General features: G+C 35.3%; 1 protein-coding gene across 1 annotated transcript; it reads left to right on the plus strand.

The window, feature by feature from the left end:
- The first annotated feature begins 12,787 nt into the window (after positions 1-12,787).
- Positions 12,788-13,242, plus strand: LOC120084725. The gene is made up of 2 exons (XM_039040542.1): positions 12,788-13,034; positions 13,076-13,242. The coding sequence occupies exons 1-2, from the start codon at positions 12,788-12,790 to the stop codon at positions 13,240-13,242; spliced, it is 414 nt and encodes a 137-aa protein (XP_038896470.1).
- Positions 13,243-19,912: the final 6,670 nt, after the last annotated feature.

Consider the following 19,912-nt stretch of genomic DNA (forward strand, 5'->3'; position numbering starts at 1 on the left):
TATGCTTAGTGTTTAAACTTTCAATTCTATTTACAGATTTCTCATATAAATTCAAAATTTTTAAAAATCAAATGAACTATTAAATATATATTTACACTTTAGGTTTAATTAAATTTTTCTAAATTAAATTTGTGATTTTAAAAATTGTTGACAAAATAAATACAAATCTTATATTTAATAAGTTACACCTTTTTATGATACATTCCATGCATATTTAATAATTAATAGCCTGACCCCTGACCCCAACGTGTGTGTTTTAATGTACGTACACATTTGTTTTTTTTAAAAAAAAAGAAAAAGAAAAAGAAAAAAACATACAGCTGTTAAAGTTTTTTTTTTCGTACAGAAGATGGCTCGAGGGGCTTAGTTTCATATAATAATAATTATTGGTATTATTATTAAGTGGGACCCACAGGATTTTGTGAAAAGGATTGAGAGTTTTGTTCATGTAATCAGTAAATTAGAGAATTTGACATCAATATTAAAAATTAGAAATACACATAAAATCATAATAAAAGATCCTATCAATTAAGAAATTAAAAAAAATTTATTAGGCGTAACATTGATACTCCAAAATCAATTAAGTTTAAGTTCACTTTACAATTAGTCAATGGCTCGATTATAATGTTATGGATGATTTTAGACTGAAGGATACAATTGATATTTAGAAATGATAAGGTCAAGAAAAGCATGATATGAGCCAAAAGTGGAAACTGAGGACCAAAATGGGCTAAGGAACCAACATGTTTAGCCTTGACCAAGGCCAAGATCGAGCCTTGCCAAATGACTAATGGGACATGGGCCCCAGAGAGCGTTTTGGACCCGAGATATAACCCAAACAAGATGCTTGACTTCGGCCTCGGCCAAACATAAAATCGGGCCTGCCTTTTGGCCCAGTAGGTCATCTAATTATCCTAAAACGATTCCAAAATCCTAGAGAACAACCTAGGTCTTCCCTATAAATAAACTTCTTATTGCTCCATATGAGATATTTTCTGAAGGTTTGGAAGATCTAGCAGAAGCGTGATATGCATCTTGTCTTTTATTTTAATTTTTTAGAACAACAATAAATCAGAGAAGACGGAAACTTATGTGCGATAAACATTCAATCCCACAACATGTTTTTACACAGTACAAAGATAGAAACAAAGGGAGAGTCTTTTACTTACCCTTGAAGACTCAAATCTTCACGATTCCGTCCCCATGCACTGCATGAACACAACGAACGGTACTCTTCCTTGAAGACCACATACTATGTAATAGGACACCACCAACGACTTACCTCTGTATTCTCGGAGGGTGATAATCGGTGAGAGGGGTGAGCTTCACTTTAATTTGGAAGAGAGGGATTTTTTGTTTCTTAAGAGGAGAGTTTGCAAAGAGTTCTTTTTGTATAAATAAAAAAGTAAAGAGAAACACTTCTGTGAAGAAGAAAAGGAAAATTTCAAAAACTCTCTGCCTCTGACACGTTTAGACGACAGGAGTGGGTTAAGAGAGTTAAAACAACTCCTTCCCTATTATTTAATATTAAATTCAAAAATGAATTTTATATGTATATATATATGATAGAGAATACATACATGCATAAATCATAATCAATAAGCACTCTAATTTTATTTAATTTGAGTTTAAAAGCATGCAAGAAAATCATTTACAAAGAAGAGGCTTTCAGAATGTTATACTTTGATGAATCTCAACAATTTCAGCTCCTTTCCACGAAATGGATCTTCACAACACCAGTAGACCACAATATGATATTCTCTACTATTCTACAACGTGGATTGAGAGATGGAATCTCAGATTGAGGTCAAATAGGTGAAGAGAGTGAGGAGGATTTGAGAGATTTTTGAATTTTTGGAATTCAACTTGTATTTTTTTCCCCTTCAAATCTGAAATCTCAACATATCCATGAAGAATCAACATGTAGGCACTCCAATCCTTAGCTCGTTGACACCTCAAGAAGCTGATTATAGTGGGCTAGATGTTAATTAGAGGATTAATCCAAAAAAAGTTGGATTAATCCACTAACTTCCTTTTTTTTTTTCTTAATTTCATTTTTCAAAATTAAATTTAATTAAATTCAAAACTGAATTTTGAATTTCAAAAATTTGAAAAATATTTTATTTAAATAATGAATTAAACAAATTTAAGTAATTAAGTAATTAATAATTTACTATCAAATATTAAATTAATTAAACACCTAATTTAAACATGAATCCTATTCATGTTAATTAAATATTGAAATCAATATTTAAATATTCTAATCTTTCCGATTCCGTTCAATTTTAACAAAATTAAACATTTTAATTGTATCAAATACAATCAATCAAACCCTAAATTGAATTTGAACACTTCAAATTCAAAACCCTAATTTCGATTTTGAACGTTTTAAAACCGCTCAATTCACTAATCCAAGATATAATTTTACGAGTTAGTAGAGGGGCCTTATGGACTTATAGATTATGAGCTCCAACGATTTGAGATTAATTTGCTAAACTCTTTAGATCGAATTAATCAATATTCGTTAACTACTGAGACACACCACTATACTCGATAGTTGCACTCTTCTCATTATAGATATATTTCTATCCACTTTAACCATAATCAGTAAGTCGATCCTTCATAAGTTGTTCGTATTTACAGCTAGGTCAAAATTACTATTTTACCCCTATAAATACATCTTGCTTCTTAAGCTCCCACTAATCCTCTATTGAACAATTGGTTTATAGTCCAAGTAATAAACCATATCCCTCTGGGTCATGAGAGGGCGAGACCTCTTTGTTCAAAACTAGGATTCAGTACTTAAGGGAACAACCTATCTGCTTACCCTAAATTGGATAGGAGTGAATTCCATGTCACAGGACTACGTCCCCAACTATCTATCTTGTCTTATCCCTAAAATGGGAGGCTTATTGAGCAGTGATGTTGAACTACTCTCACTTATGCAGATCAAAGGATAATCCCGAATAAGGAGTTCATAGTTAGCTCAGGATTAAGATTGAGTTACCCTAAGTCATTGAATTTGAAATAGTCAGTTTTAACAGTAAACGATCGTTATAAAGAAAAGTGATTATTTCAAGGTCCGGTCTTATGCAAACATCCTTTGCATAATATGCCTCCACTCGCATGTCTCTACATGAATGATTTCAGAATCACATCGTTTGTATCAGTTATACAAAGTAGGTCACATCCAATAGTGTCCCTAGGATGAAGTACACAATCTCATCCATATACTTATAGACCATTTTAGCTATAAACTAAAACTTGATCCACATTTATGTCTCTACATAAAGTTAAAGTATTCATACTATAGCCATGAATTCGTTTATTGGATTTTTATAACAGAATGCAATATCAATAAAATTTTATTGAATGAACAACTCAATAATACTTTTATTGATAAATAGAATATGTTTCCCATATTTACGAATTGCGAGTTTTAAGACAATCCCAAAACTTCACACACACACACACACACACATATATATATATATATATATATATTAACTACTTTAATATAATAACAAATCTTATATTATATCAAATATAACACATAACCTGTAGTTTATATTATATCATATATAATATAACCTATAGATTACTATTCTCTCATCTAACTTATAGTATTTCATAATAATCAAATTAATATTAAATTTAATCTATAGTATTTATATGAGTCACATTCATATAACCCTACAAGAAAAACGAGAACTCCCGACGCCGTTTTAATGTGTTGGGAGTTAGGTCGTCGGGAGAGACCGTCTCTCCCGACGAAGTAATGGACCGTCGAGAGTTCCTGGCGCCGTAAAGGTTTGTCGGGAGTTCCCAAGTAACTCCCGACGCATGCAAACTGGCGTCGGGAGTTCCTCCGTCGGGTGTTAATTGTTGGGAGTTCCTGGGGAACTCCCGACGGATCTCCTGACGCCCGTCGGGCGGCATCGGGAGAGGGGTCTGGTTTAAACCAGACCTCTTCTTCTTCCTCACTCCCTTAAAATTTTTATCTCTCCCTCTCAAAAAACCTAATCCCCCACTGCCGCCGCCTGTTTGTCTTCCTTTCCCTCTCAAAATTTTCCCTCTTTCTCCCATTTTCCTCCTTTTTCTTCACCATTCTTCCTCCCTCTTCCTATTTTACACTTTAACTCCCATTTTCTCCATTTTTCCTATCCAACTTTTCTTCCATTTTTCCCTTAAAATTTTTCTTCCATTTCTCCCTTTTCTTCCATCAATTTTTTTTCCTGTGTAGTTGCACTATTAGGTGGATTCACAAATTTACAGACTTGGTTCATAACATACGAACAACTCGGACAAAGATATTTAGGATTACTAGAAACTTTATAGTCACATCTATAAGAGCACATGTATAACTTCATTTGATCAGCTGAAGATTCAATATTAGGCAAAAGGAAGGTAGAGCCAGACAGTGAAACTTTAGGCTTCAAAAGGGTGTCTTTGCTCTGATTTGGTTGTAAATATGTGTCATTTAAAGCTTCAACACTCTCATACAAATTAGATAAGCATCCCACCATGCCTTGATTTTTCAAAAGCCTAAGCACAGTCCATGAATCTCGCTCTCTCCATGAATCTCGCTCTCTCCTTAAATCTCGCTTGCATAGATGCCCTCAGCAGCTTCACACCCTGATTGACATCCAAAGTAATGACTTTCTCCACCAAAGCACCAACTTCTTTGATATTAAACTTGTTAAGGAGAGTAATACTACAAATGGTGGACATTGGTTTCACAGTCAAATCATCCATCAACATGTAAGTAACCACATCCTTCACAAACCCTCCTCCCACATTTCTTTTTGCCTGTGTAGTTGCACTATTTTGTGGAAATATGTGAAACTTTAGGCTTCAAAAGGATGTCTTTGCTCTGATTTGGTTGTAAATATGTGTCATTTAAAGCTTCAACACTCTTATACAAATTAGATAAGCATCCCACCATGCCTTGATTTTTCAAATGCCTAATCACAGTCCATGAATCTCGCTCTCTCCCTGAATCTTCCTCTCTCCCTACCTCTCGCTCTCTCCTTGCCTCTTGCTCTCTCCTATACTATTCTTTAAAGTTTAGACTTTCATCTGGCCCTTATTTTAGCCACATTCATTTTCTCTCTCTCTATCATTGCCTCTTGCTCTGATTTGGTTGATAATGATGCCACATACCACACACATACAACTAAAATTAAAATTACATATTGTTTTATGAGATTTTTGTAAGGATGACCATGTTTTTCTTGCCAATGAAATTTGATTAGCTTTTTAAATTTTTCTTGGCGTCACATATTGTTTTAATTGTTTTTTTTCTCACTTGTTTTTATTCTTATTCTCTCCATTTGGTTTATTTGGTATCTAAAAAACTCTGTTTGTTGTCAAAGAAAGAAGAAACAACTTTGTCATTTATTGTCTTTGTTGTTGTGATCAGAAGCAAAATATGGAGAAAGTAGTGTTGTTTTATTGGGATGATCCTCTCTATTTTCCTTTTAAACGTAAATTATTAATGCAAAGAGCAATAGTTAACTGCAGTCTAAGTTACACCTAGTTTCATATATTCATTCCTCAAATCATTTTGGGGATAAATTTGAGTTTTATGTGTGTTGGTCATCATTGTTTACTTGTTTGGATGTTCATTACCACTCGTATTAGAGTTTGAACGTGAATTTGAATTGTTTATCGATATAACATTTCAATATTTTTGTTTTATTGTAGAATGCTGTTCGAAGATGAGCTGGGACAATTGTTGAAGATGCTGTGTTGGAGAAGTGTTCTAGATGTTGTTTTCATTTTACTTCTTTTATTTATTTCTGATATGAATGTTTATCGACTTCATTTGGATATTGTAATTTCTAGTATCGACTTCGTTTGGATATTGTAATTTTTTACTTGTTATAAAATGGACTTTATTTTCGTTTATGTGAATCTTTATTTGGTATGATATGTTTCACAGGATTTCAGATCAACTTTTAAAAAATTACAAACGATATATTAAATTTTAATACTCCCCACACATATAGGATCTCCCGACGCACTCTAAAACGGCGTTGGGAGTTATGGTGGAACTCCGGACGCCTATGTGGCGTCGGGAGTTAGGGGGAACTCCTGACGCTTACGCGACGTCGGGAGTTATGGGAGAACTCCCGACGCTTACATGGCGTCGGGAGTTATGGGGGAACTCCCGACGCCGACGCGACGTCGACAGTTAAGGGGGAACTCCCGACGAATTGTAGCTCGTCGGGAGTTCCAGGAACTCCCGATGCATTATAGTGCGTCGGGAGTTCCCCCCTAACTCCCGACGCCGTTCAAAAGTTCGTTGGGAGATCCTCTCTTGACAGATTTCTCCCGACTAAACTCCCGATGACCGTTTATGCAGCGGGAGATCCTCTCCCGACGAATTTTTCACACTTTCTTGACGAAATATGACGTCGGGAGAAGTCAGAATTCCTGTAGTGTAATTTAATATTAGAATCATATTTAAATAATTATTTTCTCTAAAATAAAACTTTATGTTATAATGTAACAAATACATTATATTAATTATATCACATATAATTAATTCCCTCAATTAATTTGAACTATTCAAATTAATTCAAAATTAATTCGATTCTCATTAATCCCAGTTGAGCTACAGAGGGGACCTTATAGACCTATAGATTGAAGCTCCAATTGTTGGAGTTGATGTCCTAAATCTCATATGTCTTGTAGTTTGTAAATACAAATTAGATATCTTATAAAATAAGAGGCATTTTATTGACATTTAGACTGTACTAATTCAATCCAATAAACTAAGATCCAAGGTTATTTTATGAAACTTAAACATATATGTGGAGATATACAGGTGGATCATGTTTAAGTGATAATCTAGATGGTCTGTAGTAGATGGATAAGCCTGAATATCTTATCCTTGTGACGCTACAAATACGACCCACTTTGTATATGTTACAATTATTATAAAGTGCTACAAATGATCAGATCTGGATCGTTCATGTGAAGACATGCGAGCAAGGGTATTCTATATAAAGAGTTCGTATAAGATCGGACCACAAAATAAATAGTCTCTTGGTATAACATCGTTACTAGAAGGACTTACATTTCACTAGGATGACCATAGTGTTGTGATTGGTGTCCTAATTCTCCCGGAGTTTCGTAGTTTGTAAACATTGTACACATTGTTATGAATAAAATAAGAGTTATTTTATTTTGCATTTACTCATATCGAATAAACAAAGTTCCATAGTTATTGTATGTAAACTTAAACATGTATATGAGATATACAAGTGGATCATGCCTTAAGTGATAACCTAAAAAGGTATGTGGTATAAGGATTAAGGAGGGATACCTAATTCTGGGGACACTACGGATACAACCCGCTTTGTAGAGGTTTACAAGTGTTGTGAACTACTACAGATGGTTGATCCTGACCATTCAAGTGGAGACATGCAAACGGGGGTATCTTATACAAAGATTTGTATAAGACCGGACTACGAGATGATTCGTCTCTTTAAATAACGCCGTTGATACTTGAGACTTACATCTTACCTAAATGACAATAGGTGACATGATCTTAATCCTGAGTGTTTTGGGAACTCTTTATCTTTGAGGGCGGTCCTTTGATTAGTATGGGTGAGAGTGGCCAGATTGCTAACTCAACAAGCCTACCTTTTTGGGGATTTTTTTGATTTGGGAGCTGGGAACTCAGTTACACAAGATGGAATTTACTCCTTCCCCGAAGCAGGGCAAGTAGATAGATTATTCCCTTAAGGGGTGATTCCGGGTCTTGAACATAGTAGCCACCTCCTCTCTTTGGAAGAGAGGACATAGTCATAGTAGGACTATGACTTATGTTCATTAGAGGAATTAGTGGCACTTAAGGAGTTAGATGTAACTACAAAGGAAAAACTGTATATTGGCCTAGTTGTACTTACGAGCGATCTTTGAAGGGTTATCGCACTGTTCATTGGTTGATATGCACACAAAATATATATGTATTGAGGAGAGTGCAGCTGTCGGTCTTTAGTGGAGTGTCCGACAGTTAACAGATGGTGGATCCCGTGACTAAAGAGTTTAGTTAGTTATTCACGTACCGTTGAAGCTTCAAGCTGTAGGTCCATAAGGTCCCCTTAGTAGCTCAATGGATTCAAGTTGAGAATTAGTTCTTGGGGTTGATTTGAAATGTTCAAATTGACAAGAGGAAATTCGATTATATATGATATAATCGGTGTGATGTATGAGATATATCAAGTGGAGGATTAATGTAAATATGATTTACATTAAGTACCATAAAATAAAAAAAGAACTATGGTTTATATGTTTCATGAGATGAAATATTAAAACTATATGTTAAAAATATAATATGGTAACTTGGTTATCATATTTATTTATAATAATATTAATTATTTGATAATTATCTCTTTTTCTCTAATAACCAATTGAGTGGGAGGTTATTGGTGGTTTGATGGTAACCATGAGATAAAAGAAAAAATATTTTCCTAAAATTAAGAGTTACTTAATTCGGAAAGTACTCACGGTGAAGTCTATCAAGTGAAAATTTTTCACTAAGCGATAGCTAGTAGAGAGACTAAACGATCATGGACTTAAACTATACGATAGTTCATTCAACTGGTCGTAGCTAAACTATTGCGTGGCATTGTCTATATGATAGGCTACCATCTTCCACACGATTGAGCACATCGTCTATACCATAGACTGTGTCATCTCCCACTTGCTCAATCGTTTGCACGATTGTTGTTCCTCCAATCTCTTCCTCTAACCAAGATCATATAGAGCACACAACTTTTGGATTCTCACACCGAGAATACCAAGGTAACCATTGTGGTCGTGTCCTCACTTAACTCGATTGATATCGAGGTTTTGGAGGTCGTTCGTTAGGTTCATTGTGTTTGTTGTGTTCGTGTTACATCGGTCGTTGCATTCAAGGGCTGTGTTGTTGTGGACGTTGGTAGTTTGATTGAGGGAGTTTGAAGAATGGTTCTTCAAAGGTACACATACTCTATCCCTTGATTATCTTGTTCACATGCTGTAATTTCTAGTTGTTGCATGACCTGTTAGTTTCTGTTTATTGACTGTAATTTTTAGTGTTCAATTTCAAATGGAATTTGGAACGATCCTTTCGCTGCTCATGAAAATTCTCATGTCTGATTTCCTTCACATAGGTGACTTGGCCTTAATCCTGAGTGAGTTGTGAACTCTTTTTATGAGGACAATCCTTTGATTTGCATAGGTGAGAGTGACTTTGTTAGCTGACTCAACAAGCCTACCATCTTGGAGATTTGTCCGAGTAGGGAGTTGGGAACACAACTAAATAAGATGGAATTCACTCATTCTCGTCCTTAGAGAAAGTAGATAAATTGTTCCCTTAATAGCTGATTCCGAGTTTTGAATATTGAGACCTCAACCTCTTATTGGCCCAAGAGGTGTTAGTTTATAGTTGGACTATAAGCTATTTGTTCATTAGAGGAATCAATGGTACTTAAGGAGTCAAAGATAACTATTGGAGTAAAATGATAATTTGACCTAGCTGTAGTTTTGAGCAGTTTGTGAAGGGTCAACTCACTGTTGATTGTTATATTCGTGGACACAAAAATATATCTACAGTGTGAAGAGTGCAACTATCGGTCTTTAGTGGAGTGACCGATAGTTAATGAAGATTGATTAATTTAATTAAAGATTTTAATTAATTAATCTCACATCATTGGAGCTTCTAATATGTAGGTCCATAAGGTCCACTTGTTAGCTCACTAAAGGAAATATAAGAGGAATGATTTGAATGATTCAAGTCAATTGATGGAATAACTATTAATGAGATTAATATGATATGATTAATTACACATGTGATCTAATTAAGAGAGAAATATTTGAATAAGATCCAAATATTAAATTCTTATGAATTAGATTCATGAAGAATTAATTAATTAATTTTGAAAGGTGAAGGCAAATAAACATGCGATGTTTATTTATTAATTAATTAACCATATATATTAAATTATTAAATTATATTTAATATATATGGTTATTTAATTGGTATGTTAATTAATTGAATAAATGTTATTTAATTAATTGGGTGTAAGAGTAAATTGGGAAAGACTTGGAGAAAGGGTAAACCCTTCTCCATATAAATATCCCTTTATGACCAATCTAGGGAAAGCAATTTCATTATGAAAAATCCTAGCCTCCAATCTAGATTTCCTCTCAAACTTTTTCTCAACTATTCTCCATTCTTCTTCCTCCTCCAAGGTGATAAAGACAACTCTTCTACCCTTGGATTCCTAGAGAATAACAAGGTTGCACTTATTGTGGTGTCCCTTGTTCGTTGAAGAAACGTTCGTAAAAAGACAGAGAAGAAAACGTGAAGAGTTTGAGATTTAACAAATGTTTGTTACTTTATCTCTTTGCTTCTCCTTTTAAAGCATGTTTCCTATAATGTTTATCCATTATTATTTCTGTTTCTTTGTTTTTGTTTCCTTAAAAATTGAAAAACAAAATGCAAGGCGATATCATGCTTCCGTAGGAATTTGATTCCTTTCAATTGGTATAAACAAAAAATAGAAAACATGGTGGCTGCTTTTGTGTACTGTTTTCATGAGATGAGTACTGTAAATTTCATTTGGGTATTTTTGGCTTAATAGATGTTTTCAGTATTTGGCATATAGACTCATTTTACTTGAATTGATCATGTAGGGGCCCATTATTTTTGGACATTTTTACTGTAAATCGAGTCTGTAAGTCCATGTTGTTCGTGATAAAAAATTGTTGTGGAAAGAATCCGGGAAAAAGATGCGAAATAAGAAAAAATAGAGATAAACTATGCAGTAAAGTTCGATTTTTCAGGGACAGCTTTTACAAATTTGTCGATATCTAGAGTTCTAAACGTTGGATCGTGCTGAAATTTTATTAGTATGTTCAGGACATCTAGAGTTTCCTTTGAACGGTTGGATCATCATTTTAAGCTCTAGCTTATTCATCATTGCCACTGAACAAAAGCAGTTTTTTTTTATTTTTTTTTCTGTTTTCTTTTAAAATTGTCTAAAATCTAAGGTTTTAGATTTTATTTGTTTATAATTAAATTAGTATAATTCAATTATATTAATTTAATTATTTTATTATGGTGTCAAATATCAATCTATGAATGCATTTTATATAATTGAATGTGCATGAGATGTATGTTTAAATTATATGATTTATATGTTGCATATTGTATGCCATATAGATTTAAAATTTAACCTTATGATAAACATATTTCATGCATCCTTTTAATATAATTGTTATATTATCTTTGCATGATTAATTAAGCATGCTCATGCATCATACTAAAATATAATTATTATATAGTATGATAGCATGTGAATTGATTTCATTAGTGACAATATAATTGTTATATTGTTTAATGAAAATGAAAATGAACTTTGCATTGAGCATGACATTACTTATATTAATATAAAATATTATATTTAATCAATGTCACAAAATGAAAATTTATAGATATTATTTTTCATTATTTTATAATGGTTATAAGTGTAATGAAATTAGAATTAAAATATATAATCAAGAGTTGCATGCAAACATAGGTCCAAATTAATTTTGAATGATTTAAAATTAATTCACCTAGACTTAGTTAAAAGCATTTCTAATTAGATTAGAAATAGGTTACTCTCTTAATTCATTTTAATATGATTCAAATGAACTCCATTAAAAGATTAAATTTATAAAATAATTGCCTATAAGGGACCTTTATCTTAGGATTATTCTATTTAGGAAGGGGTATTTAAGCTGATGAAAATAGAATAACTCCACCTGGGAACCGACTTGGAAGGTAAATTGGGAAAATATTTTATAAGCAAGCAATAAGTGATTAATTTTATTAAAGAGTTTAATGAATGAAATCACATATTGTTAAAATATTCAATATAAGCGTTATATTGAAAAAATTAACAAGGACTTAGTTAAAATTGATTAGCCGAATTTTACTAAATTAATACACCCATCGTTTGCAAAAAACTTAGTGGGAGAAAAAATATATATATGATATGTCGTTCTTCCATCCATGTTCTCCCTAAAAGTTCACAAGGTGAGATTCATGCTCGACCTCGTGGTGCCCTAGGAGCACTCTCCCTTAGGAAGGTATTTGCATGGGTCAATATTAAGGTGAATGGAGAAAGTGTTTATAGTAAGTGGAAGAAGGACGTGTGTCGCACGTCCTTTGGTCTCCTTCATTAGTTTGAAATGTCATTTCCATGCTAGGCCTTGTGGTGCCCTGGGAGCATCCCCCTTAGGAAGGTGCTTGCATCGGAAAGGGTCATATCAAACTCCAGAAATAGATAAGATTGCTATAATCAATTGCACTAATTATGTTCTTCCTTGAGGTAGGTTGGTTGGGATGAGGTTATAGGGTTGAAAATGAAGGGTTACATCTACAAGAAAGCATTAAGGTAGTCATTGATTTCTGGACCAAATAAATGATAATAAAATATTATAGGAATAAGAGTTATTACGGTGTAATGTTTGATTGAGAATGTCTCAATTCAGTGAAGGAGTAACTGTTCACCTCGAGGTGACACTTATTCTATCTCACTGAAGTATCATTGCAAATAAAATAATGTTGGGTTTATTATTTAGTTTTTTGCTAAACTAATTGGACAAAGATGAATTTTTGCACAAGTGTCTAAAATAAGTGATTTGTTTTGTATAAGCAAATATGACTAGCGCAGTAATCTCCTTGCTTAGAACCGCTAAATGAAATGGTGATAACCATGCATAATGGAAAAATACAATCAGTATGGTTTTGGTGATTGATGACCTAAAATTTGTCCTATTGGAGGAATATCCTTCAACTTCTAGACTTACCGCCTCACGAACTGTTCGTGAAACCTATGACAGGTGGACTAAGGCTAATGAAAAGGCCAAGGTCTACATTCTAGCTAGCTTATCTAAAGTATTGGCCAAGAAGCATGAAGCCATGGTCTCTGGATGGGAGATCATGAAGTCGCTGCGAGAGATTTTTGGCCAACCGGCCACTCATTCAGGCATGATGCTTTTAAGTCTATTTTTAATGCTTATATGCCAGAAGGGGCGTCTGTCAGGGAGCATGTCCTTGACATGATGGTCCACTTCAATATGGTAGAAATGAATGGCGTTGTCATGAACGAAGCCAGTCAAATTAGCTTAATACTTGAGACTCTTCTAAAGAGTTATCTTCAGTTCCATAGTAATGCGGTAATGAATGAGGTTTAGTACAACCTTACCACTCTCCTAAACGAGCTGCAGACTTATGAATCCTTGATGAAAGTCAAGGGAAATGTCAGGGAGACAAAACGGTTCCACTTCCTCAAAAAATTTCCATAGAGGTTCAACCTTTGGGACCATCAGTGCCTTCTTCCTCATCCTCCAAGAGTGGAAGAAGAAGAAGTGTCACACCCTGCCCCAGACTACCCTTTGAGCCTGGGAAAGGGCGTGACTGCAGCAGTTATCAACCCTTTCGTTGACACTTACTACCTAAAAACTCTTGCGGAAATAACTCTGATACCAATGTACAAATTGAACAATCAACTGAGTAAGTAGACCCATTTTATTACAACAATGTAACATTCATACAACTCCAAGACTTAATTACATATTTACAACAACTGTAAAACCCTTCGGAAGTGTAACTGTGGCATGTGGCAGACCTTGACCTTAGCAGCACCCTGGAACTCCTCACCTTTCGCTACCTGGGGGGGGTTAAAACATAAAACATGGAAAACATGAGCTATAAAGCCCAGTGAGTGGTGCCTTTAGATAAACAAATAACTTTGCCAACAGAAATATACTTTTGGGAAAACAATGCATAGTCAACAAGAACATTACCACAAGTTCATTATTATTTTCCAGCCAAACCGCTAGACAATCCCCAGCTCGACCGCTGGTTAAAACAATCAACCCCAGCTTGACTGCTGGTTATCACATAATATAAACATCTCCAGTACTTTCACACGTATACTAAGACAATAACAATTCCTGTGGAAATTTTCCCTGTACCCTATTATCCCGCCAATGTGCACATCGACTATTTTACCGCTAGCTATGCTTAGGTAACTTGACTATATTTCCCGTCGTTCGTCACCGACTATCATTTCCCATCGACCGAAGCCGACTATATTTTTCTGCCAAGTACCCTTTTCAAGCATGCTAACTATGTATCTCGGGTACAATTTCAGTTTCCAAAACAAACATACACGCAATATCTCAACAAGCATAGTAATCAGATAAACATATATCCCTGATTATGCCAATTTAACATTATCCCCTATATATATTTACCTATATATAGAAATTATATCAACAATACAACACACAATAACCACTCACCTTGCTTGGTTAGGAACTTTCCTTTCTGAAGTTCCTTAGGTTTCCTTGGTTCCCTTTTAAACCCTAAATTCCTGATTCAATTATCAGCTTATATTACTCATTGTTACAGAACTTATTTTAAGATACTTCCTTCTAAAAACATGTTCTAAAATATCTCAGGAAGCTTACCATAAAATCTTAGCTCAGAACTCCTCGTGGTTTAGCCGGAATCTTTAAAAGATCAATACTGGTCCAGCTTACCCGACAGTCTGACCATTCTGTCTTATTCTCAGATTCCAGCTCGATTACTTGGAGCTCTCTGGAAGCCCCACCATGAAAACTAAACTCTTTTAGCTTTCAGATGGCTTTGGAATCACATCAAACGCACGAGTATTCTGGGAGAACTCCTCGTCCAATTTGATGCTACTTTTTGTCTTTTCTGCCCGACAACATCTCCCCTCTTGGAACTTCTTGACCAACGCATGGTCTTGCTACCAATGCATGGTCTTCTCCCAATTAGTCCTCACACACTCTTCTTTATGTCCTTTAAAGGGAATTTGAGTTCTCATCTGAAGTCTTTGGCCCTATTTATAGGCGTCCAAGTTTTCTCCACGGCCGACACCTCCTACTTGGCTGCATGTCCAAGTGTCTTTTCTTCACACCATCAACGCATTCTTACATCAGCGCAAGCCAAAGTGTCCTCTTCTCCTTTCATCAACGCATAGCCCTCATCCTTTACATGTCTTCTTATGCATCCACTTAATTTTCTTAAGGTTTAAGAATTCTTCCTAACAAGCCACATGTCCGGATGACGTCCTCCATATGCTCATCCTTCCTATGCGTCCACAAACCCTTGGATGTTCAATGCATAGTATGCCATCAACGCATAGTAGGCCATCAACGCATAGCAACCCTTGGTTCCCCTTGGTTTTCAACACGGCACCATCGCAATCCACTTACTCAGTCATCGCAAGCCTTAACCATCGTAAGAGCCAACCACCATGCATCCAACCTAGTTCATCGCATGGCCTATGTCTAACGTATCCATCATACAAGCCATCGTTAACCACTAACAGATTGCAAGGTCGCACGGCACCAACGTATGGCCTCACTCAACCGCATCGACGCATAGGTGCTTGGCATGGGCGCTTAGCTCCGACGCATACCACCCTTCAGCGCCTGCCTTGCCCCGCGTCATAGCTTACCCCATGTATCCGCATGCCCTTTGCATCGCCAACCCTCGTGCCATCCCAACCTTCCAATGCATCACTTTCAACTTTCTTCCTTCAGCCGTATGGACGCATACGACCAATCCAACGCATCCATCGCATCCAACACATCCATCATCCAATGCATCCAACGCATCCAACGCATCCGATGCATCCATCATCCAACGCATCCAACACATCCATCATCTAACACATCCAACGCATCCAACACATCCAACACATCCAACACATCCAATGCATCCATCAATTAGGTTTATACTTTGCCAAATTTTCCATGTTTTTCCCCAAAAGTCAAGCTTCAAAATTCACACTTTTTCTTCTCCCTTTGCCCAAGTAATCTCTCCAAGATCTTATGGCCAACACATAGCAATGCCTAGTCCAACACTTAGTTAATTTTTCATCAATTTAAGCTTAACTCAAAACTACTCAAGGAAAATCTATTCAACACCTAAAAATTTCCTTCACTACAACATAGGATTTAACTTTTACTTAGTTAATTTCCTTAACCACCTACTTAAGTAGGAATAATGGAAATCTGGGTTTCACAAGAAGGGTGGCAAAGGAAAGAATAAAGCTAATCCACTTGCTGCAACCCAAAAAGGAAAAAAAGGTCAAAGGTGCAAAAGGAAATTATTTCCACTACAACCAGGATGAGCATTGAAAATGAACTGCCCAATTTATTTGGCCGAGAAGAAGAAGGACAAAAAAGGTAAACATGATTTACTTATTTTATAAATGTGCTTAATGGAACATGATAGCAATACCTGGATACTTGATTCAGGAGCCATTAACTATGTTTGCACTTCTTTACATGAAAGTAATTCCTGGAAGCAGCTCGAGGTTGAGAAGATGACTCCCAGGGTAGAAATGGGCGATGTCTTCTCAGCTGTAGCAATAGGAAATATTAAATTACTTTTTGATTCTAAATTCATATTGTTGGGCAATGTATATTTTGTTCCAAACTTTAAAAGGAACTTGATTTCAATATCTTGTTTGCTAGAACATTCCTATAATATATCGTTTATTCGTGATAAAGCGTTTGTTTCAAAAAATGGTGTTGAAATATATTCGACAACAAATGAAACTAACTTATACATAAGGCCGTTAGTATCTAAAATGCTCCATAATGTTAAAATGTTCAACACTGCAACTAGCCAAAACAAAATAAGGAAAGTTCTCCAAAAGAAAATACTCATCTTTGGCATCCAAGACTAGGCCACATTAATCTCAACAGGATTGAGAGATTAGTTAAAAATGGACTTCTAAACAAGTTAGAAGAAAATTCTTTACCGTTATGTGAGTCTTGTCTCAAAGGAAAAATGACAAAATGACCTTTTACTGGAAAAGGTTATGGAGCCAAAAAACCTTTGGAGCTTATACATTCAGACCTTTATGGTCCGATGAATGTTAAAGTAAGGGGAGGTTTTGAATACTTCATCACTTTCTGTAAACCCCGAACTTAGGTTCCCTAGATAGGCATGTTTAGCTAAAGGGATATTATATTACATATTTATTAAGTAGAAATTCATGTTGTTTATAGAGGTTATGAAGGAAGGGAAGGAAAATATATTAAATGAAGAAACTCAATCATTAGTCTGGCTGGAGGCACTAAGTGTGAGGTGACGTGGCAATCTACTCTTTGAACTCAGGAAGCGGCAAAAAGATTAAAAGGGAAGTGAAACTTCAAAAGCAAGGTTTCGGCAATTGACAAGAGCAAATTTAGCGAATTCAGCGCCATTTGAAATCTGGAAGAATCTAGTTTTCAAGGTTGTTCTACTGGAGAAAGATTGCAAGAGGAGAAGAACAAAAGTGGAGAATTTGCAGAAGAGGCAGAACCACAGATTAATCAGGGCCTGAGGTGAAGTTTGGAAGTTACAAGCCAAATTATAATGAATTCGAGACTGAAATTTTAAAGTAAAGAAGTTAACTCAAATCTAAATAAGTTTGTAGAAGGAAGTTTCTTGAAAAAAGCTCTGGATTTTGAGTTATGAATTTTTGAAGTTATAATAGGGAATTGGTGCATAAACAAACAGTTGCTTGTGAAGAACAAGCAAGCAGTTCATCGTGGAGAATTATAGCGAGATTTGGGCATGAGGATCTTGCTTATAAAGGAAATCTTGCTGATTTTGTAAGGAGGATCTCGCTCGATTCTATAATCACAGATTTTCTGTGTTTTCCCTTTTCAAGTAGCGGTCAGTTTCCTCAAGGTTGATCCTGCTGCTGCTTGCCACCGAAAGACTCGGCTTATTAAAAGACTTAGGTTGATGATCAGTTTATGTACACATGTTTTCTGAGGGACTAGGGCTTCTGTAGGAATGTTTGGGCCACCTGTGAATATTTTTTTTCTATAAAAGTAATGTCTTGGCTGTATGCATGTATTTATATAATCTTTGTAGAACCTTAAGAGAGGTTAGCTGTTTATGTATATTACTAATCAGATGAATAGGTTGGTATTTAGATTAGAAGGCTTGGGTGGTGAGAGTTGGCAGTAGGGCTAGTAACTACCACAGTCATATCCTTTTCCAGAATAAAAGGGTAATCTGGGAGAGGGTGTGACACTTTCACTAACAGTTATTCTAGATACGGATACATTTACCTAATGTAACACAAGTCTGATATACTTGAAAAGTTCAAGAAGTATAAGGCCGAGGTTGAGAATTTGTTAGGTAAAAGGATAAAAACACTTCGATCAGATCGAGGTGAAGAGTACATGGATGTTGGATTCCACAACTATATGATAGAACATGGAATCATATCCTAACTCTTAGTGCTTGGTACATCTCAACAAAATGGTGTATTAGAAAGGAGAAATAAAACCCTGTTAGACATGGTTCGTTCTATGATGATTTATGTTCTTCTTCCCATCTTGTTTTGGGATTATACAGTGGAAACTATAATATACCTTCTAAACTAAGTTCCATTAAAGAGTATTTCTGAAACACCTTTTGAGTTATGGAGAGGTTGTAAAAGTAGTTTATGGAATCTCAGGATTTGGGGGGTGTCCAACACACGTGCTTATAGCAAACCTAAAGAAATTGGAACTGTGTTCAAACTTAAGCCTATTTGTAGGCTATTCCAAGGAAACAAGAGGTGGTCTGTTTTTCAATCCAAAAGAGAATAAGGTATTTGTGTTGACAAATAAAACCTTTTTGGAGGAATACCATATTAGAGAGCATAAATCATGGAGTATGATTGTATTAAATGAATTCACTAAAGACACTACTGAAACTTTAACAAGAGTTGTTGAAGAAGGAAACAATTCAACAAGAGTTGTTGATATTGCTTCATCAAGTCAAGAACATCCTACTAAAGAGTTGAGGGAGCCTTGATGTGATGGGAGGGTTAGAACTCAATCCACTCGCTATTTGGGTTTAACTGAAACTCAAAGTATCATACAAGATGATAACATTAAGGATCCATTGTCTTACAAGAAGGCAATGGTAGATGTTGACAAGGATGAATGGATTAACGCCATGAATTTGGAAATGGAATTTATGTACTCCAATTCTACCTGGGAACTTATAGACCAACCTGATGGGGTAAAACCTATAGGTTTCAAGTGGATCTACAAAGAAAAGAGGTGTGGATGGAAAGGTGCAAACTTTCAAGGCTAGATTAGTAGTAATGGATTATACCCAGGTTGAAGGGGTGGACTATGAAGAAACATTCTCACCTATTACTATGATAAAATCTATCAGGATTCTCTTGTCTATTGCCATATATTATGACTATGAGATATGACAAATGGATGGCAAGACTGTCTTTTTGAATGGTAATCTTGAAGAGATAATCTACATGACTCAACCAGAAGGATTCATAGTACAAGGTCAAGTGCAAAAGGTTTGCAAGCTAAATCAGTCCATCTATGGATTGAAACAACCATCTTGATCTTGGAATATGAGGTTTGACGCTACGGTCAAAACATATGGCTTTAATCAAAATGTTAGTGAACCTTGTGTTTACAAGAAGATCATTAACGCTTTAGTAGCATTCTTGGTGTTATATGTGGATGATATCCTACTCATTGGGAATGATGTAGGTTTTTTGACCAAAATTAAGGAATGGTTAGCTGCTCAAGTCCAAATGAAAGATTTGATTGAAACACAATATGTTTTAGGGATCCAAATCATAAGGGATCATAAGAACAAAACGCTAGCCTTGTCTCAAGCATCGTATACTGACAAAATGCTTGTCAAGTATTTGATGTAGAATTCCAAGAAAGGTTTATTTGTTGGGGTTGATGCCCTAAATCTCGTAGGGTCCCATAGTTTATAATTGTAATGTACAAACATTTTATTTATGTAATAAAATATGTGATGTTTTATTTCAAAATTAGTTGCATTAACCAC

The sequence above is a fragment of the Benincasa hispida genome, chromosome 9 (genome assembly GCF_009727055.1).
Source record: "Benincasa hispida cultivar B227 chromosome 9, ASM972705v1, whole genome shotgun sequence".
Taxonomy (NCBI): Eukaryota; Viridiplantae; Streptophyta; class Magnoliopsida; order Cucurbitales; family Cucurbitaceae; genus Benincasa; species Benincasa hispida.

Coding starts and splice junctions, on each gene's coding strand:
- LOC120084725 (XM_039040542.1), top strand. CDS start 12,788: ATGGTTTTGGTGATTGATGACCTAAAATTTGTCCTATTGGAGGAATAT. Junction 13,035..13,075: donor CCAACCGGCCACTCATTCAG/GCATGATGCTTT, acceptor CTTATATGCCAG/AAGGGGCGTCTGTCAGGGAG.